Source organism: Meles meles, chromosome 7 (genome assembly GCF_922984935.1).
Source record: "Meles meles chromosome 7, mMelMel3.1 paternal haplotype, whole genome shotgun sequence".
Taxonomy (NCBI): domain Eukaryota; kingdom Metazoa; phylum Chordata; class Mammalia; order Carnivora; family Mustelidae; genus Meles; species Meles meles.
Genome location: NC_060072.1, coordinates 7,219,297 through 7,244,241, shown reverse-complemented (window position 1 = coordinate 7,244,241; position 24,945 = coordinate 7,219,297). Strand labels below are relative to the sequence as shown.

The 24,945-nt window shown below is 52.7% G+C and overlaps 1 protein-coding gene across 1 annotated transcript in view; it reads right to left on the bottom strand.

Moving 5' to 3' along the window:
* The window catches only part of RANGAP1 (Ran GTPase activating protein 1), a 30,966-nt gene extending 14,419 nt beyond the window's left edge, over positions 1-16,547 (bottom strand). The window contains exons 1-5 of the mRNA XM_046012528.1: positions 16,318-16,547; positions 12,889-13,038; positions 7,987-8,114; positions 4,291-4,350; positions 1,469-1,648 (exon numbers count right to left, since the gene is read on the bottom strand). Coding sequence (XP_045868484.1) covers positions 1,469-1,648; positions 4,291-4,350; positions 7,987-8,114; positions 12,889-13,000 — 480 coding nt within the window. The 5' untranslated portion in view covers positions 13,001-13,038; positions 16,318-16,547. The remainder of the gene's footprint in view (positions 1-1,468; positions 1,649-4,290; positions 4,351-7,986; positions 8,115-12,888; positions 13,039-16,317) is intronic.
* Between the last annotated feature and the right edge of the window lie 8,398 nt (positions 16,548-24,945).

The window sequence follows — 24,945 nt, the reverse complement described above, 5'->3', positions numbered from 1 at the left end:
ATCAGAGTGTGGGCAGTAAAGACAAGCACAAGTCAACTACCAGAGGGGAGGGCGCCTGGGTGGCTCAGTCAGTTAAGCATCTGCTTTCGGCTCAGGTCATCCTCCCAGGGTCCCAAGATCGAGCCCCGCATTGGGCTCCCTGCTCAGCGGAGAGCCTGCTTCTCCCTCTCCCTGCTGCTTGTGCTCTCTCTGTCAGATAAATAAATAAAATCTTAAAAAAAAAAAAATCCAGGGTGGAGCTGGGCTGCCAGGGAGGCTCCCCTGACCACAGGGTTCAGTCTTTGTCCCCGAGCCATGCCACACTCCTAGGCAGCTCTAGGAGCCACAGTTCCCCTGGCTGGCCACGCGGCAGAGGAGAGCCGATGGTAAAGCTGGGGCGCTTCCCAGGCGCGTCTCCAGCTCCCTCAGCACACCCTGCTCTAGGCTGGGCTGGACCTATTTTCTGTGCTGATGACAACATTTTAATGTCTTCACACACGTGCACAGCTTAATGCCCAATTAGACGGGGGTGGGGGGCATGGGGCTGGCGCGGCAGGCTGAGCCAGCCGGCACCCTTGCAGGGGAGGCCGCTCTGGCTCCTCAGGCTGGGGCACCAGGAGCACAACACCGGCTCCTCTTGCTGCTCTGACGGGCCCGAAAGCAGGTTCAAATCCCTTCGTCCCAGCCCAGCGATGCCATCTGGGGACTTGACCCAAGATTTCTAACCCCAAATCCACTGAGGTAGAAACACGGGAACAGCATCACCCCCTTCTTGGTGGGAGAATCAGGGTAATGCAGTTAAGACATCTTCAAAGAGAAGATGTCCCCAGTTGCTGTAGGTCCCCGTGTCCCAGCCCTTTTCTCCTTTTGGTCAGAACGTGCAGAACCCTGAGTGGGGTTGGGGGGATGGGAATTGGCCTTTCTAGCGTCTGGGCCTAAAGGAGCCAGAATGGACGAGAAAAGAGAACCAGCTGGGCTGGGCTCCCTCAGAGCAGGCTCCAGGAAGAGATGCCTTTCCACACAGACCAGCTGATCGGCTGGCAGGATGCGGGAGGCACCTCGGGCAAGGCCCAGTCCAGGAAAAAGGTGAGCTATGCCCGGCCTAAGCGGTTTCTCTTCCTGGGCTCTCTCCCCTGCGCACACGCCGGGCCTCACGTGGCTCTGCACGCCGTTCCGAGGGCACAGCCGGTCTGGGATGCCCCAGCCCAGCGCTCTGCAGAGCCAGCAGACACTGCCTCTGTGTTGCCAAGACAACGCGAGAACTGGGGATGGTTGCTAGGCAACCCCACCCTCCAGGCCTCCACCTCCTCTCCCCACTAGCCACAGGCTGCTGCCTTTGAGGCCTTTCTCCTCTGGAGAGAAAAGCACGGGGCCAGCCATCCCAGATGGCCGCCTCGGGCACATACTTCCTGCTCCAGCGCAGCAGGGGAGCCGGCAGGCAGGCAGGGAGGGAGGGAGGGGCCCGTGGGGGAGGGCCCGCCGCACCCACCTTGCCGCCGCCGATGCCCATGCCACAGTTGTTGAGCTTGAGCTCGTGGAGGGTGAAGCAGGCGGAGCTCTTGAGCAGGGCCTCAAAGCCTCGCACGCCGTCGGGCCCGAAGGCGTTGTCGCTCAGGTCCAGCTCCACCAGCTGCGCCCCGGCGGTGATGAGTCCCTCTCCTAGTGAGGTCTGGACACAGAGAAGGTTCGGCTCAGTTTCGCGGACCCCTCCCAGAGGCAGCTTCTATGCCAGGTCCCCCCTGCCCTCAGCGGGCACCCAGGCAGAGACACAGACCATTTCACTACAGACTGTCCCTATTTTACACCCGGGACCAGAAACCCTGAGGAAGGCTCCCAGCTCAGGTGGGGCGTGGGGTCTGGTATACAGGGGGGTGGTCAGAGAAAGCTTCCTAGCGGAGACGGCGCTTGAGCTCAGGCTGAATGAGAATCAGTCCACCAGACATGAGATTCCAGCCAACGGTACAAACGTGGACAGAGACATAAGCGTGAGGCAGCACGCTGCGTGTCTGGAGACAAGCAGTGGCCTCCCGAGGAGGCTGAGGCTGGAAGGAAAGAGAGGAATCACATGAGGCTGGAGTCCTGGATGTAAGGCCAAGGACCATTGAACCTGAGCCTGAAAGCTCTGAGGGCTCTGATGTGGGGGAGGGCTACCGAAGACACATCCCCCAAACCTGAGGAGGGCAGACTGGAGGCTGAGAGCCCGCCCGGGAGTGGGAGGCAGTGATCCAGGCAGCAGAGGAGGAAGCTGGCTGGCCAGGGTTGTGGGGGACAGAAGAGACGAAACAGCCTCAGGTCGGTTCTAGGTCCCACAGAGGGAAGGAGGCCTGCACTTCAGGGCACGGGCAGCAAGGAGGCAGGCCCCGCTGATGCCCCCAGGGTTCCTAGTGGTGACTGGGCAGATGGGTGCTCATCTCCAAGCCGCAGCCCAAGACCAACATGACAGGATGCTACGCTCTCCTGGGAACCTGCTGGGCTGGGTGAGAGACGGGTGAGGACAGGTGGCCCTGCCAGAGACTGGAGACAGAAATGGGGCTGGCCGTGCATCGTGCACGGGGTTCCCAGTGGGCAGAGTCAGGGCGGGGAGACACTTCCTGCCTCGGCCACAAACAAGAAAGCGGAGGTACTTTCCAGTACCCTCTCCACCACTGCCTCAGCAACAGAGGGCCATTCTCTGGCTGCCCCTGCCCACGGAAAGCCCAGCCCCGGTCACCTGGCCCCACTGGCCTCCCGCCCTCTAGCTGCCAGGGCTTCGGAAACCCTGTGTGTCTGCCCTACCTTCTCTGCATCTCCTGCCTTTCCCTGGCCCCAAATTCTCTTGTTCCCCTTTCTAAGACTCACTCTGGTCACTGGTAATACAGAGATAAGAATACCTCCCTCATGGGCACCTGGGTGGCTCAGTCATTAAGTATCTGCCTTCAGTTCAGGTCAAGATCCCAGGGTACTGGGATTGAGCCCCGCACTGGGCTCCCGGCTCGGTGGGAAGCCTGCTTCTCCCTCTCCCACTCCCCCTGCTTATGTTCCCTCCCTCGCTATCTCTCTGTCAAATAAATAAAATCTTAAAAAAAAAAAGTCTCTCAAAAATGGAGAAACTTAAATGTTAAAAATCAGGTAAAACAATGCACACAGGGCCCATCGTTCCTATCTCCCAAGTGCATTTTCTTCACCCCCTCTTCTAACTTTAAATCCTTTTACTTATAAACCCCCAAATGAACTTACTTAACCTACACCCTAAACCCTCCCTTCACCTGGTTCCTATTCACCCTTTGAGGCCAGTAACTAACAGAACCAGCTCCCAAAGGGCTACCTCAATCCCCCAACAGAGGAGCCCTCCCTCTGGGGTCCCCATTAGGGCACCTATCACTCCCTGAATGACCCGTAGTTGTTTACTGGACTGAGATGCATCCTCATCACATCATTATACCCACTTATTAGCTTATTAACGAATATATTCATTCATTCATTCATTTAAATGGAAGCTCTATGCCCAACATGGGGCTTGAACTTGACCCGAAGATGGAGCCATTTGCTCTACCATTGGGTCAGCCAGGTGCCCCCAGACTAAGGTGATTTAGAAATGAAGGTGGTCCCTGGGCACCTCGGGAACCACAGGGCTGGCTAGAGGCATGGAGGTCTACGAAGGCAGCCCCAGCACCACCAGGATAAGAGACCTAGTAACAGACACTCATGCCAATAACTGACCAAGAACCTCACCCTGAAGGCTGGGCCCCATGTTACTGAAAGGCTGTCTATTACCTGCCTCTTTCCTTGAGCCCCAGGCCAGCCACAATCTGCTCAGTGACACCCCCTCCACACCCACCCACCCCCCACCCAACCCCAGTCTGGGAACCGGACCCACCCACCCACCCCCCACCCAACCCCAGTCTGGGAACCGGACCCAAGCCAAGCTGAGTCCCAGGAACGGGGAAATGGAAAGCAGAGTGGATGGAAGCCACCCACCATGAGAAGCGAAGGAACAGAGCAGTGCAAAGGTAACAGGGAGAAGAGTGCAGGGAGTGAGAGTCACAGTGGAGTGAAGCCACAAAGCTCGGGAATGAACCCCGGAACCCGGGGGCTCTGCTGCACGGCCTGTGACTGGGCCCCGAGGTCCCAGAGGCCCGGCCCCTCCCCTCTGGCTCTGTCACGGCCTGGACATCCACCGGCCTGTCAGGACATGGGCAGATGCTGTACTTGCCTGGCGTCCGTTCAGCATCTCAGTCCCCCACAGCGTGAACAAGGTGTGAACACAGACCTGGGAGTTACCAAAGGGGTCACGGTGCCCAGAGGAGGGGCCCGGTGGCCCGGTGCACCTACCAGAGCCGGCGGGATCTCGGACCGCAGTCTCCCGGTGAACATGTCGCCCCAGTGGCATCGCTTCGGAAGGAGAAGGAAGAGAGGAGTCAGTGGAGGCCCGCAGAGGTGGCCTGCAGGCGACGCCTCACCCGTGCAGCCATGGGCTGCTGAGCGTTACAATAACTGACCAAGAACCTCACCCTGAAGGCTGGGCCCCATGTTACTGAAAGGCTGTCTATTACCTGCCTCCTTCCTCAGTTTCCCTCAGGAAAGTTGGCTTTCCTCAGCAGAAAGCTGGTCCAGCTCTGGCTGAAGTTGGGGGTACCTGGAGGCCCCAAAGGCCACACAGGGCTCAACAGAAGTGTGGGGAAAACCCTAATCTGCCCAACCCTCTCGTTTTTCAGGAGAGAAACCAGGCCGAGAAGGAAGAGACTGGCCCCAGGCCCCAAGCAGGCCAGTGGCAGGGCCAGAGCCAATACGCCAGACTCTCTGTTTCCAAAACCAGTTTCCCATGCGCTGTGGGCCCAAGCGACACGTGACAGGATTTGGGCGGCAGAGGTGGTAAGCAAGCAGTACAGGGAAACCAGCAGCGAGGAAGTTACTCGTTTTTCAAGGCTTTTTTTGTTTTAAGTAATCTCTCTGCCCAACACGGGGTTCACACTCATGATCCTGAGATCAAGAGTCTCCTGCTCTACGGCCTGAGCCAGCCAGGAGCCCCCCGAGACTCTTTCCAGCCCTCCTGATCACCTCCAGAGGGCGGTCTTGCTTTGGGGCTGGTGGATCTTGCCCACCTCTCCACTTCTGGCTCGTCTGCCTTTTTTTTGTTTGGTTGTGTTGTTTTGTTTTAAAGATTTTATTTGACAGAGAGACAGCCAGAGAGGGAACACAAGCAGGGGGAGTGGCGGGGGTAAAGCAGGCTCCCCAACAAGCAAGGAAACCTAGGCAGGGCTCCATCCCAGGACCCTGGGATCATGACCTGAGCCAAAGGCAGACACTCAACAACTGAGCCACGCAGGCGCCACTTGTCTGCATTTTGAAAAAAGTGTGAACAGGCCTCATGCCCAGAAGGTTTAGGAGACAACCTTTAGGTGATGAGAATTTAATAATGCTATTTTGTTACTTTTATGGTAAAGGATACCATCTTCCATTTACAGAAGGGATCATGTTTGCTTTTGAATTACATCAAAGTGAGCTGATTTAAAGAAAGTATTGGGTCGGGGCGCCTGGGTGGCTCAGTGGGTTAAGCTGCTGCCTTCAGCTCAGATCATGATCTCAGGGTCCTGGGATCGAGCCCCGCATCGGGCTCTCTGCTCAGCGGGGAGCCTGCTTCCCCCCCGCCCCCCGCCTGCCTCTCTGCCTACTTGTGACCTCGGTCTGTCAAATAAGTAAATAAAATCTTTAAAAGAAAAAAAAAGAAAGAAAGTATCGGGGAAGTCCACAAAGGTGGCGGCCCTACGGCTAGACTGTGAGACCACGCAGGCCAGCGCAATTCGGTCTCTAAGCACACAGCCCTACCCTCCAACTCAGGCAGCTCTAGCCTCTCCTGGGAATCTGGGAATGATGGAAGCCAGAGAAAGCAACTTTCCCCTGAATATCCAGTCCTTCGAACGTATAAACTTAATCCAACCTTAAGTACCAGGCAAACCAATTTCTGTAGAATTCTCAAGGCCTCCAGTAAAGCAAATCACCAACACACACGGAGCCTTAGGACACAGTCTACCTGGGACTGCTCAGTGAGGTACACCTGAATGCAGGTGCTCAGGGCCAGGACAGGCAGCCAGAGCCCAAGCACTGGAACCCCTAACAACTGGCCTCTCACCCAGAAGCTTCCCCAACCTGGCTCTAATGGGCCAACAGTCAGCATGGGGTTTTGGGGCACAAGGACGAGGTTCCAATTCTGACTTAACCTGACTCCAGGCCTGCCACTCCCCACTCCCCATCTTGGACCCCCAGTATCCCATCTCTGAAATACAGCATTTGGCCTCAACAATCTCTAAGTGAGAGTAGTTACTGCAGAGCTATGAGGCTGGGCTGTCATCTGGCCCCAGTCCCAGCCCCCTCCTGACCCGTGTGGCTCTGGACCTCACCTCTCTCATCTGTCAAGATCTAGCTTGCGCCTGTGTTCCAACAGGAGAGAGAGCATCTTCTCGCGCACCAGCACCCTGGCCAGAGCATTACTGGGGTCAAGGGTAGCTCCCACCTGCCCCGGCCCTGACCCAGCGGGGGCAGGGTGACTCAAGGTCCTGGGCCTGCACGGGATGACACAAAACGCATGCAGCACTCTTGCGGCCATGCTCTCTCGTGACACAAGCCTGCATCTGCTCACCACGGCAACCTCACAGGGAAGAGAAAGGTTTCGTCAAGGAGCCCAGAATCAGAACGGAACTTGGTGCAAAGCCACGGAACACAAGGTGGCGGTACTGGGCTTGAACCCAGACCCTCAGATGACAAATCCCAGCTCCTGCAGCCTCCAGGCCCGGGCCACATCTCCTCCGTTCCTGCCCTTCACTGGCCAGTGCGGAGGGTCGAGGTTTTTCCTAGGAAGATGTCCCCGTGTCCGCTCAGGGAAACGACAGGCCGTGGGCAGAAGATGCACCACTGCCCTAGCTACCGACCTGACCGTGATCTTCCTGAGGAAACAAACAGTAAGGGCTGCCGCACGAGCCAGCTCCAGGGCCGCACTGGGCGGATCCACGCCACCTGCCCCGGCCCTGTGTCCTTCCCTTCAGCCACCGCAGCGGGGCCAGGAAAGAGCGGCAGACTCCAGAGGGTGCCCCGCGGCTTACTGACCAGCATGAGCATCTCGGGCTGTCTACTTAGCTCCTCCGAGCCTCCGTTCCCCTGACTTACAAACAGACCCAGTCTTTCTCATCTGGGGTGCCCCAAGGACTGAGGACACGTGTCCTGCGTGCACTGAGCACCATCTGCAAGTCGGAAAAGCGGGTCTCCCCCACCCGGGCCTCTGCAGAGGCTTTAACGTGTTGCTGCCCACCGGGCTTCCTGGGAACGGAGAGCACGCAGGGACTCCCTCCCCCATGACATTCGAAACACCTGATACCCCAACTCTTCTCACAGAGCGTTTTGAGGGACTGCTGTTTAGTGGGACCCCCTTTAGGACACAATGGAATAGAAGGATCCCTGTGCTGGCCAAAGGGGAGCACCACTTGGATCTAACCTTTAAGAAAAAATCCGCCGTTCGGCATGAGGAGCGCAGCACCTTCCCAACCACCCCCGCCCCCAGCCGCTGAGCGGAGGCCTGGCCACTTCTGCCCAACACGCGGCTCTTCAACGGGCACTGTTTGCTCTGGAGCTCCCGGCTAGGAAGGCTCAGTGCTTGCCAGAAAGGCCCCATGGTCCAAGGTACTGGTGGCCCAAATCTGGTGGCCAAATCTATAAAGCTAGCTGAAGGCTCGCTCTGTCCAGTTCGGCTTCTTCCCCCTTCATCCTTCACGCGGGTTACCCGACGAACCTCTGACATTCCTGTCTGTCACCAGCGGATCCGAATGGATGCATCACACGGGGAGAGGGGCCCTGGCCAGGGCTGTGCTCTGGGAAGGCCAGGGCTGTGCTCTGGAAAGGCCAGAGCAAAGGGAGCTATTCATGGCCACCACCACCAAGGCAGGACCTAAGAGGGTCTGGACATAGGCAGGGGCTGTGGTGGCTTGAGTGGAAGCGTGGCCCCAACCATTCTGGGCCTGTTCACCATGCGGACCTCACCTTCAACTCTGACTTCTTCTCCAAGGCCTTGGCGATGACCCTGGCTGCCTCCACACCCACCGTGTTGCCCTCCAGGCGCAGAGCCTCTAAACCATCAAAGTCTTCGATCTCTTTAATCACGTCTTTGGCTGTGAAGGACCAAAGAACAGAAATTTAGATTTTGGGAGTCACGAACAACTGAGGGAGAACAGAGTCCGGCCACGACCTCTTCACTCACAATTCCAACAGCAGTAATGGGCCTGCCGTGTGCCGGGCCCTGGCTTGCAAAGGAGAATCAGGCAGGCTCGCGGTCTAGCAGGGGGCATGACTAAAAAGAAAATTCCTCTGTACTGAGTATTAAAACAGGCTGGGATGGAAGGCTTGGGAGCCAAAGGAAGAAAGACACTGGCCACATGGGGCAAAGGGGCTTGGGGCACCTCATGGTGGCATGGGTGGAACCTTCCTGCACAGGGAGTGCACGGGGCCAAGCAGGGAAACGGCACCCAAGTGAGACTCCAGCAGGTACAAAAACAGAAAGGCTCTCAGTGTTACATGATTCATGTGTGGGGCGTTCACTGCTGTATTGTTTTTGTTATGATGAAAAGGTTAACTCACTGGAGTACATTACACAGTTATACTGACGTCATTATGAATGGTGCCACAGGTGTTTGCCTGACTTGGAAAATATCCATGTCATAGTGTCAAGTGAAAAATGAGGTTTTCCATGGGTGTTTGGTCTGATCACACTTTCAAAATGTTATACCTATTAAAATACATAAATAAAACAAAAAAATAAAATGCTATATATTCTACCTTACACATCCACATACACACACACACACACACACACACACACACACACACACATCCCACAAGTTCTAAAAGGATAGAAACCCAATGTTAAAACAGTTTTGTCTCTAGGTGCTGCAATTATGGGTGTGTCTGTGCTTTTCCATCAACTGCTCAGTTTATTCCTAACATATCAGGTTATAAAGCAGCTTTTAAAGTATCTCTAATTGGGGCGCCTGGGTGGCTCACTTGTTTGGCATCTGTCTTCAGCTCAGGTCATAATCCTGGGGTCCTGGGATCGAGCCCCATATCTTGGCTCCCTGCTCAGCGGGAAGCCTGCTTCTCCCTCTCCCACTCCCCCTGCTTGTGTTCCCTCTCGCGCTGTCTGTCAAATACATAAACAAAACCTTAAAAAAAAAAAAAAGTATCTCTAATTATGATCCGAATTGTGAAAGAAAGAAAGAGAGAGAGAGAGAAAGAAGGAACTCGGTTATGGTTAGAAAAAAACTAGGAAAAAAACGCACCAGAATTAATAGTAGTTGTATCCTGGGGGTGAGATAATGAAGATACGGGGTTTTTTTGCCTTCTTTCAACGTTTCTGTATTCTATAATGAGCACATGTTAATTTTACAACCTAAACAAGAACACACAAGATGCACGAGACAAAACCCATCTAGCCTGGCTGGCACAAGACAGAGTGGGGTGAGGTGGTGGGGAAGAGATGGAGATGTGCACAGGAGAGAAAAGTTGGACTTGACCTTTTAGGTGACAAAGGCCACAGAGAGGGTTTCAGAAAGGAGGTGATGTGCAACCTGTAAGGAGCTCGCAGATCAGCTGTCCCGGTGGAGCCTGCGCACACGCCTCCCTCCCCAGGCTGAGGCCGCCAGCAGCCAGCAGCACCTCCCCAGGAAGCCCTGCTGAACTCCCAGGCAGGTCAGATCCTGCTCAGCAGGTTTCACAGCTCTGGTCTCCCCGCAGACGCTGTCTGCTCCAATTTTACACTCTCCGGAGTGATGACTTATCATTACACGGAGACTGGGTTCATATGCCCCTCCTCACTGGGTCACGAGCTCCAGCAGGGACTTTGCCTCCACTCACCACCATGGGACACAGAGAGGAACGCTCAGCCTTCTCCCCCACACCGTCTTGTCGCTGCTCCGTCTTTCACAACGGAGTACGTTGACACACAGAGAGCACGTACACGCCTACTGAGGTCGCACAGCCAGAAGGTGGTGACCAGCCCTCATTTTCCTTTTCTCATTTCACAACCAGGAAGGCTGGACAGGTATGAGCCTCCTATTTTCTAAAAAGGGAAGCTGAGGTTTAAAGGAATGAAGCAACTCTGGCCAGAAATTCAGGAAAAGGGCAGAGCTAGGTTTCAGCCTGGTCTTCTGAAACTCTACCCATGTGCTCCTCTCCAAATCCTTCTGTGCCCAACTGTGGACTTTACGCAGCACTCACCCCATCCACACCCCCTCAATCCCTCCCCCCTGCCGGGTTCCAGGTGCCCAGGTGTCCTCTGTAGCTGGCGCGAGGGCTGAAATAATCTCTCAGCCCTTCGGACGACCTGCTCTCAAACGGAGCCCCCCCAACAGCCGGAGACCGGCCAGCTGAACAAGGAGGGCGGACAGCTGCTCACGGGGACGTCCGGGCAGTCCCGAAGAGCCAGGCAACAGAGATGCCAGGGCCCCGAGGGAAGACTTCTGCTGAGCGAGTGATGCAAGCACGGAGAGGTCAGCCCTGGGGAGAGTGACAGGCACAACGCAAGCTGGAAGAAAAAGCATCAACAGGGGACCAGAAGGGACAGGAAGGTGGGGATCAGCACTGGGTGGCCTCTCTTACTTGTTTTCAATCCTAATGGAGTTTTTTTTGTTTTTTGTTTTTAATTTTTCTTATTTATTTGACAGAAAGAGAGAGACAGCGAGAGGAAACACAAGCAGGGGGAGTGCAAGAGAGAGAAGCCGGCTACCCCCCAAGCAGGAAGCCTGATGTGGGGCTCAATCCCAGGACCCCAGGATCATGACCTGAGCCAAAGGCACACGCTTCATGACTGAGCCCCCAGGCGCCCCCAAATGGAGTTCTGTGGGACTCAAACACCGGCCAGGGCCGCGCTGTCCAGACCAGAGGTCGGGAGGCCAGGCAGCAGAGCCTGCTCTCAGCCTCCACAACCTCACACGGTGACAGGTTCCAGGTGTTCACCACGCAGCCGAGGAGAAGCAGAAAGGCTTTCCTTTGGTCCTTAAATGACTTACTGGGGAGAGAAAAGAGCCTTGTTCTCATCATCAGTTTCACGGCTTTCTCACACAGGCCTGTGCCCTCTCCTGACTGGGCCGGCTCACTCGCAGCCAAGACGGAGGCCCTTTCTGGAACCAGGATTGAGCCGCCGGGCTCCCGCACACAGCATCCAAGGGCCTCTGCACGGGGCTCCCTCTGGCATCCCGATTTCTTCTCTCCCAAGCCCACCCACGGGTCTCAGCTCCCGTGCCTAACTCACGTGGTCCTCCCTGCCTCTAGGGCCCTTTCCCCTCTCTTTTTTTTTTAAAGATTTTATTTATTTATTTGACAGAGAGAGAGATCACAAGTAGGGAGAGAGGCAAGCAGAGAGAGAGAGAGAGGAGGAAGCAGGCTCCCTGCCAAGCAGAGAGCCCCATGCGGGGCTCGATCCCAGGACCCTGGGATCATGACCTGAGCGAAAGGCAGAGGCTTTAACCTACTGAGCCACCCAGGCGCCCCCCTTTCCCCTCTCTTAAGGACAGTCCACACCCGACCTCATCCACGGAGACTTCCGGGGCCCTCTGAAACCAGACGTGAGCCCTTTCCCTTCCTACTCCCGGGCAGAAGCTCCTCAGAGGCTGGGATTGTAGCTGGGCCTCCCTGGTGACCTACAAAATGGAGGCGGCAGGTCCAGCCCGCGCCGGTGAAGTGGCGATCCGCCCGGGTTTTGAGGCCAGACAAGCTTGAGCTCTAACCCCAGCTCCACTGACTCTACCTGAGCCCTTAGGCAAGTCCTGTCTCTCACTTCGCTGGGCTTTCATTTTCCAATCTACAAACTGGGGAGGAAACTCACCTCGAGGACTTTCAGGAAAATAAAATGAGATTCTATTCGCACGGCACTTAAGACTGCCGACTCGGCATTCGGCGAATGGCATTTCATAGCAAATTCGTGTTTCCTGAACTGAGCTGAATGTCTACTGAGAAACACAGGAACAGACAGCTGGACCTCTGTTAAAACCCCGGCTCTGCTATGTACCAGCTGTATGACCTTGGGCAAGTTAGGTCTTCCTAATCGTTTTTTCTTCTTTATAAAATGGTAACATTGCCACCTCCCCCCCGCAGGATGGTGCATGACCGAAAGTGACAAGAGCAGGGGGGAGCTCCATAAATGTTAAGGCCCTCTGGAGATATTAGGAATGTGCACGGCCAGGCTCCCACCAACCCAAGGACTCAAGTGGCTTCTGAGCCAGTGCAGGGGAACAAGCCCGCCTACACTCCCTGACAACCAGGCAAGCCCAGACCAGTTTCCCTGGTTGGACCCGAACCTCAAGAGGCCTCGCAGGTACTGACGTAGGTGCCTTCACTTCCAAACGCCAGGGGATTCAGGGCTGACGAGTGTTAGCCAGGCGCTGTGGCTAGGGATGAAAAGGCAGGGTCTATGTTCTTGTTCCTAATTCCCTCCAGTCCTCGTTCCGCTACACAGGCAAGAACATCCATCCCTCTCCCAGGGACATTCAGGTACATGGACCAGACCTCCAAGAAGGTCCTACCTCTGGGGAGGGCAACCAGTACTCCCAGCCCAGCCTGGGATCACGGTGGTAAAGGTCTGAAGACGTCAGGGGCTATATCCTGAGACTGCTGTCGTGGTCCCTCATTGTTCACTATCCCTTCCCACTTGCCAACCTGAGCTGTCACCAGCGAGGATGGCCTCCAAAAACACGACGACCAGCAGGGAAGCCTGTACGTGCTTGCGGACACATCATCTCTGAGCCTCGCTGTTAGATGGGCCCAACGATATCTCACAGAACTACTAGGACAAACAATGGGATAATGTAGCTAAACAAGCCTGAGCCCGAGTAGAGTGAGTGGTCGTTTGCACACTCCCTTTCCTCCCCTGGGCCAGCCCACACGGGGACTCACCATCTTCTGCAGTGTTGAGTTTGAGGCTCTTGCCCTTGAAGCTCAGCTGTCCCCCGGCCACCTGGGTTTTGGCAAGCGTCTCTGCTAGTTTGGCAATGTCTTCAGAGGCCATGCTGGCCACGTTGCTGGGCTCCCCTGGAAATCTGCAAACTGAGCAGGGCAAAGTTTCATTAAAAGAGAGGAGTCAGGGCGCCCGGGTGGCTCCATCAAGTGTCTGCCTTCAACTCTGGTCATGATCCCAGGATCCTGGGATCGAGCCCCACATCGGGTTCCCCACTTGGCAGGAAGCCTGCTTCTCCCTCTCCCACTCCCCCTGCTTGTGTTCCCTCTCTCACTGTGTGTGTGTGTGTGTGTGTCTCTCTCTGTCAGATAGATAAGTAAAATATTAAAAAAAAAAAGAGAGAGAGAGAGAGAGAGAGTCTTTCCTGGCGCCCCCCAGCTGGGGAGGACAGGGCAGGACATCAGCTATTTCAGGGTTTTGTTCCCTCTTCTCCTACTATGAAGACTCCAACAGCTAAACTATTGGGAGAAATAAAAATAGCATTAAGGAAGGAACAATTCTAGAAAGGTGGAGAAAGTGGCAAGAATGTAGTAAAATCACATTTTAGCCTCTGGAAAGTCACTATCTTACTTTAACTCCTCCCCTGCCCAAATGCCCAGCTGGGACACCAGGTATAGCTATGTGAGTTGCCCGTTTTCCGGGTCCCTTGTGAATGGCAGTGGAGTCCCTGACCAATAGCAGCAAAGAGCGCCAAGCACACACCTGCCTGATCATCCTGGCTGCTCCCTGTTTGAGGGTCCCATTCCTCAAACAGAACTAAGATGGCTATGGGATCCAGGTCATCCATCCCAGGAAATGCCCCACCACCCACGCTGGCATGTCTCTGGGCGTGGGGCACAGGGGTCAGCCCACTGCACAGCCAGTTTCAACCTTGGCCAGGAGACTGGGCAACCCATGGTGGCCAGACCTCAGGGGTTCCTAGGAAACCAGAGGTTTCTACATCACAACAGCCACCATCACAATAGATCAAGGGCAGAGTTCCTAAAGAAAGGAGCTTCCAGCCTGGCAGAACTCAGCAGACTGGCAGAAAGGACCACTCCATTTTCCTAAAGGGGAAAAGGCAGGTAATCAGGGAACACCAAGGAAGACGGATATGGGGGCCAGAACTTGACCCACAGAGACTTCTTCTTATCCAGAACATGTTCTTTCCCAATCTATTCATCCTTAAGATACAATTGTGATGGCCCCCAAATCCTCTCATTCTCCCCAGGCTTCCGACAGTCAGCGTCCCACCTCCTTCTCTTTAACTTAGCCCTGATCACCCTGGTTTGTCTATCTTTAACCAGGAAGCACGAATTATTCTTCTGGGTAAAGAGGCGTCTTTTCATACATTCAACAAACATTTACTGTGTACTACTATGTTCTACACTTGTTCCAGATACCGGAAGCACAGCAGTGAATGAAAAAAAAAGTGCCTTCTTAAAATAAGTGTTCTTTCTCTCTTTTTTTAAGTTTTATTTATTTACTTATTTTAAAGATTTTATTCATTGATGTGACAGACACAGCGAGAGGGAACACAAGCCGGGGGAGTGAGAGAGGGAGAAGCAGGCTTCCTGCTGAGCAGGCCCATCCCAGGACTCTGGAATCATGACTTGAGCCGAAGGCAGACACCCAATGACTGAGCCATGCAGGCACCTCTTAAAATTTTATTTTTTAAGTAATCGCTATGCCCAATGTCAGGTATAAACCCACAACACCAAAATTAAGAGTCCCAAGCTCTAACAACTGAGCCAGCCATGCGCCCCTTAGAACACGTGTTCTCCACAAGATCCGCAGTATCTTAAAACAATGATAAGAAGAAAAACAAACAGAGAAGATGGTAAGGAGCTTTCTGGGGGTTGCAATTTAAAACAGACTGGTTAGGGCGCCTGGGTGGCTCAGTGGATTAAGCCGCTGCCTTCGGCTCAGGTCATGATCTCAGGGTCCTGGGATTGAGCCCCGCATCGGGCTCTGTGCTCCGCAGGGAGCCTGCTTCCTCCTCTCTCTCTCTGCCTGCTTCTCTGCTTACTTGTGATCTCTCTCTCTGTCAATTAAATAAAAAAAAAAAAAAAAAATCTTTAAAACAGACTGGTTAGAGGAGTGCCTGGTGGCTCAGTTGGTTAAGCGACCGACTATTGACCTCAGCTCAGGTCTTGATCTCAGGGTCATGAGTTCAAGCCCCATGTTGGGCTCCACACTGGGCATAGAGCCTACTTAAAAAACCAACCAGAACGGTTAAAGAAGATATTATTAGGAAAGAAACAACGACTGGAAGGATATCAAGGTCTGGGCCAGGCAGGTATCTGAAGGAAGAGCATTCCTGCAAACCAAATGGCAAAACCAAAGGCTGGGGGGGGAGCGGAATTAGAGGAACTGCAAGGAGGCCGGTGGGACTGGAAGGCAGAGAGGGAAGGAGAAATCAAGCAAGAAATGAGAAAAGAGAATCAGCAAGAGGCCAGGGTCACAAAGGCCATTTTAAAAATGTGGCTTTTACTCGGAGTGAAAAGGAGAGCCCGCTGGTGGGTTTTTAACCCAGAAGAGCAGGCTCTGACTGACGTTTTGACAGGATCACTTAAATGCAACCTAAGGCCTGGCATCTGGAAGGTGATCCAAAAACGAAGAGATGACACTAAATAAACATGAGCCTGAAACCCCGCCATCACTAGCAGTTCTGGATAGGACAAGAGAAATGGTGGTGGGGCTCCCAGGTACGCTCCTACTGGAACACAGACCTTCTCACCTAGAAAAGGGCCTGTTCCTCAGTCCAATACACATACACAACATCCACTTTGAAGACTGCCAGAACGAAGCACAGAGAGGTGCTTGATTTGCCCTAGGTCTGCAAAGGGTCAGTAAATACACAAACGGTCCTCTCCTTTTCGGGCACGAAAGTCGCAGATTTTCTCAGGTGCACATCTACCGTTCCTGCGAAGCGTCAGCAGTGACTCATGGCGATCTCAGGCGCTACGGCGTCAGCCCAGGCCCTCCGCGGGCGTGGGACTATGGGGAGGCGGCGACAGGGGAGCGACGCGCGTGTGCGGGCCTCAAATGACAGGCGGGAGGCGCGGGGGCCCCATCCGGGATCCCCGGAGGACGCGCACCGCCCCCAGTTGTCACCGACGCCAACAAGAGACGCCACTGCTGGCAACTGCGCCAAAGCCCTCTCCAAACCTCAGTTTCCCCATCTGGGAAAGGGGCCTGTGCCCACCCCCAGCACCCCCTCTCTCAGCCCCTCCGCGCTTGGCCGTGGAAGCGCAGGGGATAAGGCCGCGAAAACATCCAGAAGGCGCACAGGGGCGCCACACCTTCCTCGCCCAGATGCAAGGACGCGCCGCCCCCCCCCCATCCCAGGCAGGTGACGGGGAAAGGAAAGGGACCCCGACCCTTACCGTAAACAGGCGGCGCCGCCGCGTGGGACAACCTGAGCGCGCGCGTCCGCCCGCCGGGGGCGGGAAATGATTTAGGGTCCGGGTCAGGTCAGGTCGGGGTCGCCGCCTCCGAGCCCACGGGTCCCGATACCCGGCCCGCTCTTCCGTCAGCTCTCCCGGCAGTTCTCACCACTCCCGACTCCGACACCACCTGCTCCCCGCACGGCGGCGGATGATGGCGGAGGAGGAGGATTTTGAAAGCCGGCAGTTTCTTTCCTTCGATTTGATTTGTTCGAGGCCCAGGCCGGGTTTCCCTGCCCCCGCGCGCGTGGCCTATCGGGTATGGTAGTCGAGTTCTCCTGCGCGGGGGGCGATGGCCGCGGCAGAAGTGCGCCCACGAACTACCAGTCCCGTGATGCACCGCGTCCCAGCGCGCCACCGCCCTCTCCCTCTGCGCCCTCCCTTTTCGGCTTCTGGCTCTTTCTCCAGGAGGCCACAGGGCGGCGTGTAACCCCGGGCGCCCAGAGAGACTACAATTCCCGTCAAGTCTTGCGGTCCAGCCGACTCAGCCCTTCCGGAAAGGTTCACGCTCACCTATCTTTATAGACAAAGGCTAGTGCTCCTGAAGGCGAGGTGTTGGATCTGTTCAGCAAGAAACACGTATCCGTTTCCTCAAAGGAAAGCCTCGCCTTTTTAATCCCGTGAAATTGAAAGGCCATTCGAAGGCTTTCACATAAACAGCCACAAGTTGTTTGATAATTAAAAAGGGGAAAGGGCTATCCTATGTTAGAGAAGCTGGGACACCATCTTAACTAAGTGGTGCACTTCACAGTAGTAACACGACAAACCGACGTCCACCGCACACGTGCTGAAGCGATGCACTGAGAAGGACGCAGCGGCACCGTGCCGTCAGCAACGCGTAAAATTAATCTAATCCTGAGGAAACATCTGCCAAACCCGACTGAGTTACAGTTTCTTCCGCTGCAGTTAGAATAACCGGTCTGTACTCTTGCAAGAACGTCTGTGTCATGAAAGACTAAGAAAATCTGAGAAACTGTTGCAGATTTAAGAAGACTAAAAAAAGACATGACAACTAAAGGCAAACAGGAGTCGTGGACTGGATCCTGGACTGGGGAGGAAATTACTGTAAAGGCCAATATGGAGACAATTTAGCAAAACCTGACTGCATATTAGATGATAGCATTGTATCAGTGGTAAAGTTATTGGTTGTTGGGCGCCTGGGTGGGGCAGTTGGTTGCGCCACTGCCTTCGGCTCAGGTCGTGATCCCAGAGTCCTGGGATCGAGTCCCGCGTTGGGATCCCAGCTCTGCGGGAAGTCTGCTTCTCCCTCTGACCTTCTCCCCTCTTATCTCTCTCATAAATAAATGAAATCTTTTTTAAAAATTTATTGATTGTGGGGCGCCTGGGTGGCTCAGTGGATTAAGCCGCTGCCTTCGGCTCAGGTCATGATCTCAGAGTCCTGAGATCGAGCCCCGCGTTGGGCTCTCTGCTCCGCAGGGAGCCTGCTTCCTCCTCTCTCTCTGCCTGCCTCTCTGCCTACTTGTGATCTCTCTCTCTCTGTCAAATAAATAAAATAAAATCTTTAAAATTTATTGATTGTTATTACTGTGCTGGGTTATGTAAGAGACTGCCCCTGTTCTTGGGAATGTATGCTTAAATAATTAGGGGTGTGATATCAGCAACTGACCTACCAATAGTTCAAAAAATGTATATATATGTAGAGGGAGAGCGCGCATGTGGCCTGATGTTCAAAATAAGTGACTCTGGGTGAGGGGGTCTAGAGGGGGTTCTTTGAACAGTTCTGCTACTTTCCCCTAGGTTTTAATTTTTTAGGTATCAGAACACAAATAGCTTTTCTTTTCGCAAAGAACATTTCATCCATTATATAAATAACATGTGTTTGCTATAAATACTTCAACCAACATAGAACAGGATAAAGAGAAAAGTAAACATTACCCGAGAAACTCTAGCACCCAGAGATAATCACCATCAACATATGCAGCCTTCTCCAAAGTCACCTCTCACAACTTGGCCCACGCACATGATTTTTGCTTTACCTGCAGTTGAAAGTTAAATATATTACGTGCCAGATCTTTTCACACACAGTTAATTTAATCTTTACAACCACAAAGGAAGCGGGCATCATTGCCACCCCTTGCAGCAGAGAGATGAGAAAACAAGCTCTATACCCTGGTTCACACCACTCTTGAGATGTGGGTCCTCTTTCCACCCACCCTCTCCTCCTCTGCCTATAAGGCCCACGGCAAATGCCATCTCCTCCGGGAGGCTTTTTTTTTTTTTTTTTAGATTTTATTTATCCATTTGACAGATAGAGATCACAAGTAGGGAGAGAGGCAGGCAGAGAGAGAGAGAGAGAGAGAGAGGAGGAAGCAGGCTCCCTGCCAAGCAGAGAGCTGGATGCGGGGCTCGATCCCAGGACCCTGGGATCATGACCCGAGTGAAAGGCAGAGGCTTTAACCCACTGAGCCACCCAGGCGCCCCTCCTCCGGGAGGCTTTTCTACACCACTCTGTCCAGAATGAGTCACCTTCCTCTAGGCCCTACAGCAAGCTTCAAGTCCCCACAGTGACAGATTTGCAGCTCTGAGGGCTTTTTCACAACATGAATAATATTATTGGCAGCGTCCTTGTCAACCTGGGAGCGCTCTGGGGCAGGTACTGTGCCCATCTTGGCAGCGTCTTTTCCGGGATTCACTTGTCATAGGTGCTTCACGTTTCCTCATTTGAACTGGATTCCAGTCAGGGTCACTGGATGTTTGCTTAAAATGAGTCATCATTTGAGAAGGCTGAGATGCTCCCAATTAGGCCTGAGGCTATTCCTGTGCTGATTAGAGCTAGGACTGATCAAATCAGTCTGGGTTTTCCTTGGGGTGATCCCCAGCCTCCTTTTTCCAGTTTTTCTTTCTGATGCCTTCCTTGACCTTCTGACAGAGACCTCCCAGAGAGAAAAGGAGGGCAGACGGTAGAACGTCTTAGGTGATCTTCCCTGTCCTCACCTTACTGATGGGTCATAAGGTTTTCAAGTTTGGAAGGGAATTCTTAGCAGAAACAATGGCCTTCAGGGTGCGTGGCTAGCTCAGATCGGTCCATAGAGCATGCGACTCTTGATCTCAGGGTAGTGAGACCAAGCCCCACGCGGGGTGTGCATTCCACCGGGGCGTGCATTCCACTTAATTTAAAAGGAGAGAAAAGGAAACAACAGCCTTCAAGGGCTAAAGAGGCATTAGGAAGTAATGAGAGCCTGGGGCAGAGTAAATGTTCTGTCTAAACATGTTCACGTTCTACACTCAAAATCACCAAAACAGCCCAACATCACCCCTTAGCAATCCAGATTCTGTTTGTTACTCCTGAATCTAGATTCTACCTCAAACCACTTTAAAATGGGAAGACTGGGAGAAGGAGGTTATACAATGGTACACAGTGTCAGAGGAGTCCAGAGCCCTCAGCGCTTCCAAGCAATGCATTTGTCATCTCTCCTCTTTCCCCAACTCACTCTCTCTCCCTTTCAAGGTGTCACCTGAGAGCTAGTTTGCCGAGCCAGTAAATGGAATCATAGCCTTTCACAGATGGTTAGAGCCATCTCAGGCCACACCTATCTTCAACACTTCAAAGAATTGAGGACCAGAGAGGTTAAGTGACCTGCCCAAATCACACAGCAATTCAGACAAGAGACAGTAGGTTTTTTTTGTTTGTTTTAAGTAAGCTCTATGCCCAGCATGGGGCTTGAACTCATGATCCCAGTAATCAAGAGTAGCTTGCTCTACCAAATGAGTCAGCCAGGCACCCCAAGATAAAAAAAGAGCAGAAGCCAGATCTCTGGGGTCCTTTTCAACACACATGCAAAACAATTCATTCTGTGAGTACGAGGTGGGTATAAGGGGAAAGGAGAATGTTTTAGACCTTTCTGTCTCTTATGCAGCTTCTTTTTCTTTTGTTTTTAAAGGATGTTTTGTAGAGAAAAGCAGGCTGCCTCCGATTAGTTTGGTTTACTTTAACTGAGTGTTTTAAATTCCATTGTGGTGCCTGAGAACAAACTTAATTGCTAATTGTAAATGGAATAAATAACAATATTTATACTGGTACTAAGAGCTACTAAGTCTGCAGACTTGCCATTTAGTGAGATCAAAGACAAATGCCTGAATTATGCCAGACATGTGAGGAATGTGGAGAGAAATTCCCAAGATCCATCCGGGTGCCGGTGCTCACTCAGGGCTCCTAGAGAAAGGTGGTGGGCCTGGCCTCCCAACATTGCAGAGGAGTCTGCTCCCTCACCCCCAAGGGTCACCTCCCCTGGTGGGAAGGTGCTGCTAACAGATGATTTTGTTAAAGACCACTCAAACCACAGTCTCCCCTGGGTTCAAGCCCAGGGCTCCCCATCGGAGTACATGATCTTTTTGTTTATCTCTTTTTAATTTTTTTTTAAGATTTTATTTTTATTTATTTGACAAACAGAGAGAGATCACAAGTAGGCAGAGAGGCAGGCAGGGTGGGGGCAGGAAGCAGGCTCGCTGCTGAGCAGAGAGCCTGATGTGGCGCTCGAATCCAGGACCCTGGGATCATGACCTGAGCTGAAGGCAGAAGCTTCCACCCACTGAGCCCCCCAGGTGCCCCTACATGACCTTTTTAAACTTTGATAAATAACCATAATTAAAATAATTCATTCCCCCCACAAATAGTAATCGAGTATTTACTATGTACCAGGCACTGTTCTGGCTCTTGGAATCCAAAGGTGAGTGAGACAGAAAAGAATGTTGTCTGTGGAGGAGATTAAATTGTCCTCATGTTTCTGGAGAGTTTCCTGATACCAAATGCTTTTGGTAAATTATTTTCTCCTTTAAGAATTCTTTTGTTCCAGGGCGCCTGGGAGGCTCAGTCATCTGCCTTCAGCTCGGGTTTTGATCCCAAGGTCCTGGGATCAAGCCCTGCATTGGGCTCTGCTCAGCAGGGAGCCTTCTTCCTCCTCTCTCTCTGCCTGCCTCTCTGCCTACTTGTGATCTCTGTCTGTCCAATAGATAAATAAAATCTTTTAAAAAATAAAATAAAATTTAAAAATAATAAGATTGCCTTTATTTATTTGAGAGAGAAGGAGAGAACACAAGCAGAGGAAGGGGCAGAAGGAGAGAGAGAAGCTGACGACATGCTGAGTGGGGAGCCCCGCACAGGGCTCAGTCCCAGGATCCCAGGACCAAGACCTGCGCTGAAGGTAGATGCTTAATGACTGAACCGCCCAGGTGCCCCCAAATAAATAAATCTTTAAGAAAAATTGTTTTCTTTCAAAATGGAAGTATTTATTTATTTATTTAAGATTTTATTTACTTATTGGAGAGAGAGTGAGAGAGAGCATGAGAGGGGAGAAGGTCAGAGGGAGAAGCAGACTCCCCACTGAACTGGGAGCCCGATGTGGGACCCAATCCTGGGACTCCGGGATCATGACCTGAACCGAAGGCAGTCGCTTAATCCGTTGAGCCACCCAGGCACCTGGAAATAATTTTTAAATAAATACTTACAGGAATTTTAAAAAATAGTATAAATGCAAAAGAGCATTAAGAATAAAGTTAAGGGTCACCTGGGGGGCTCAGTGGGTTAAGCAACTGCCTTCAGCTCAGGTCATGATCCCAGGGTCCTGGGATCGAGTCCCGCATCGGGCTCCCCGCTCAGTGGGGAGCCTGCTTCCCTTCCTCTCTCTCTCTCTGCCTGCCTCTCTGCCTACTTGTGATCTCTCTCTGTCAAATTAAAAAAAATTTTTTTTAAATAAAAAAATAAAATTTAAAAACTTAAAAAAAGAAAGAAGAAAGTTAAGGGGCACCTGGGTGGCTCAGTGGGTTAAAGCTTCTGCCTTCGGCTCAGGTCATGATCCCAGGGTCCTGGGATCAACTCCCCCCATGCCCCTCCCATTGGGCTCTCTACTCAGCAGGGAGCCTGCTCCCCCCCCCCCGCCCCCTGGTCTGCTGTTCTGCCTGCTTGTGATCTCTGTCTCTCAAATAAATAAATAAAATCTTAAAAAAAAAAAAAGAATAAAGTTAAGGGGGTCGCCTGGGTGGCTCAATGGGTTGAGTGTCTGCCTCGGGCTCAGGTCATGATCCCAGAGTCCTGGAATCAAGCCATGCCTCAGGCTCCTTGCTTAGTGGAGAGCCTGCTTTTCCTCTGCCCGCCGCTTCCCCTGTTTGTGTGCGTGCTCTCTCTCTCTGACAAATAAATAAATAAAATCTTTAAAAAAAAAAAAAAAGAATAAAGTTTAGGGGCACTTGGCTGGCTTAGTCGGTTAAGCGTCTGCTTTTGGCTCAGGTAATGATCCCAGGGTCCTGGCATTGAGCCCTGCATCAGGCTCCCCGCTCAGCGTGGGGACTGTTTCTTCTTTTCCCTCCGCTGCTCTCTTTGCTTGTGCTTGCTCGCTCTCTCAAATAAATACCTAAAAGGGGTGTCTGGGTGGCTCAGTCATTAAGCATCTGCCTTCGGCTCAGGTCATGATCCCAGAGTCCTGGGATCGAGCCCCACATTGGGCTCCCTGCTCAGCAGGAAGCCTGCTTCTCCCTCTCCCACTCCCCCTGCTTGTGTTCCCTCCCTCTCTCACTGTCTCTCTCTCTCTCTCTCTGTGTCAAATAAATAAATAAAATCTTTTGGAAAAAAAGGAAAAGGATATGTGTTCCTTTACGGGCCGCTTGGGATGGTGGGATCACTTCAATTGCCAGTTAGTTCATTTGAGGCAAAATGTGGGGATCCAGCTGGCCTCAGCATCTTCCTCCACAACATGGGGGTGATGGTAACAAGTGGTAGCTAATCTGACCGGCTGTCAAGAGCGGTTCACTGTAAATTGTGCAGGGGGTATATTTATCAGATATTCTTATCCTCATTTACAAATGAGGAAGTTGATGCTGTGAGATTGCCCACGGTCACCCAGCAAGCAAGAGGTGGGAACTGGGACTCCCACCCACCTTGGTCTTCTAAATGCCGCCACCCAGCTTCTCCAAATCTCCAGGGAAGCTGCCTTTAACCCACGATCTTGGGTGACCCAGGGATTGATTTCCCATGAAATATCAGAATCCCCAAGGGGTGCTTGTTAGAAATGCTGAATCAGGGGGCACCTGGGTGGCTCAGTGGGTTAAAGCCTCTGCCTTCGGCTCGGGTCATGATCCCAGGGTCCTGGGATCGAGTGCCGCATCGGGCTCTCTGCTCAGCAGGGAGCCTGCCTCCTCCTCTCTCTCTCTCTGCCTGCTTCTCTGTCTACTTGTGATCTCAGTCTGTCAAATAAATAAATAAAATGTAAAAAAAAAAAAAGAAATGCTGAATCAGAATCCTTTTTTTAAGTATTTTATTCATTTATTTGACAGAAAGAGGTACAGTGAGAGAGAGCACACAAGCCCCGATGTGGGGCTCGATCCCAGGACCCCGGGATAATAACCTGAGCGAAAAACAGACGCCCAATGACTGAGCCGCCCAGGTGCTCCTGAGTTAGAATCTTTTGAGAGCCGGGGATTAGATATCTTCATTTTAAGCAAATCCTGCTCTGCAGTAAGTCCAAGGACCTCTGGACTCTGCTCTTCATTTTTTTTTTAAAGATTTATTTATTTATTTATTTGGCAGACAGAGATCACAAGTAGGCAGAGAGATAGGCAGGAGGAAGCAGGCTCCCGGCTGAGCAGAGAGCCCGATGCGGGGCTCTATCCACCCCGGGATCATGACCTGAGCTGAAGGCAGAGGCTTTAACCCACTGAGCCACCCAGACGTCCCAGCATCTGACTCTTGATTTCGGCTCAGGTCATGATCTCAGGGTCCTGGGATGGAGCCCGGCGGAGGGCTCCTTGCTCAGCAGAGTCTTTTCTCTCCCTCTCCCTCTGCCCCAACCCCTACTCATTCTGTCTCTCTCAAATAAATAAATATATACACCCCCAAATAAATAAAACCAAGCTTTCAGGATCACTGTGACAATTAAGTAAGTAGACACATCTCCAGGTTCTCGCCCTCCTTGCACTTACGACAGTGCGTTCAAATGTTAAAAATCGGTCCTACAGCGGCGCCTGCGTGGCTCCGTCAGTTAAACGTCTGCCTTTCGCCAGGTCATGATCCCAGGGTCCTTGAATCAAGCCCCAAGTCAGGCTCTCTGCTCAGCGGACCACCTGCTTTTCCCTCCCTCTCTGTCTGCTGCTCTCCCTGCATGTGCTCTCTCTCTCTCTGTGTGTCAAATAAATAATTAAAACCTTAAAAAAGGTTTGTCCCACCAATATATCCCCAGCTTCCAAGATGTGTCTGGCACGAAGGTTTGGGGAAGAGATAACATTTATAAGGTCTGCTGGGGTCACAACCGATCCTCAGTAATTAAAATACACCCGTGTACGTGTATGTACATACATACACACGTAAGTATGTGCGCGTGTATCTGTAAGTGCATGTGTGTGTGTCTGAAATTAAAAGGAGGAAAGAAGGACATTTGCGAGAACTCTCATGGGGTGTGGGATTCGTCTGGAATCAAGGGCGCAGGTAGTGGCAGCGAGGATGACCGGTCTTTGGAATCAGAAGCTCGGGATTCAAAGCCAGCCTGGGCCTGCCCGGCTCTCGGAGGCGGGTGCGGGGAAGGCCAGACAGCCCGCCTCTCTGGGCCCATCTCCCTTCAC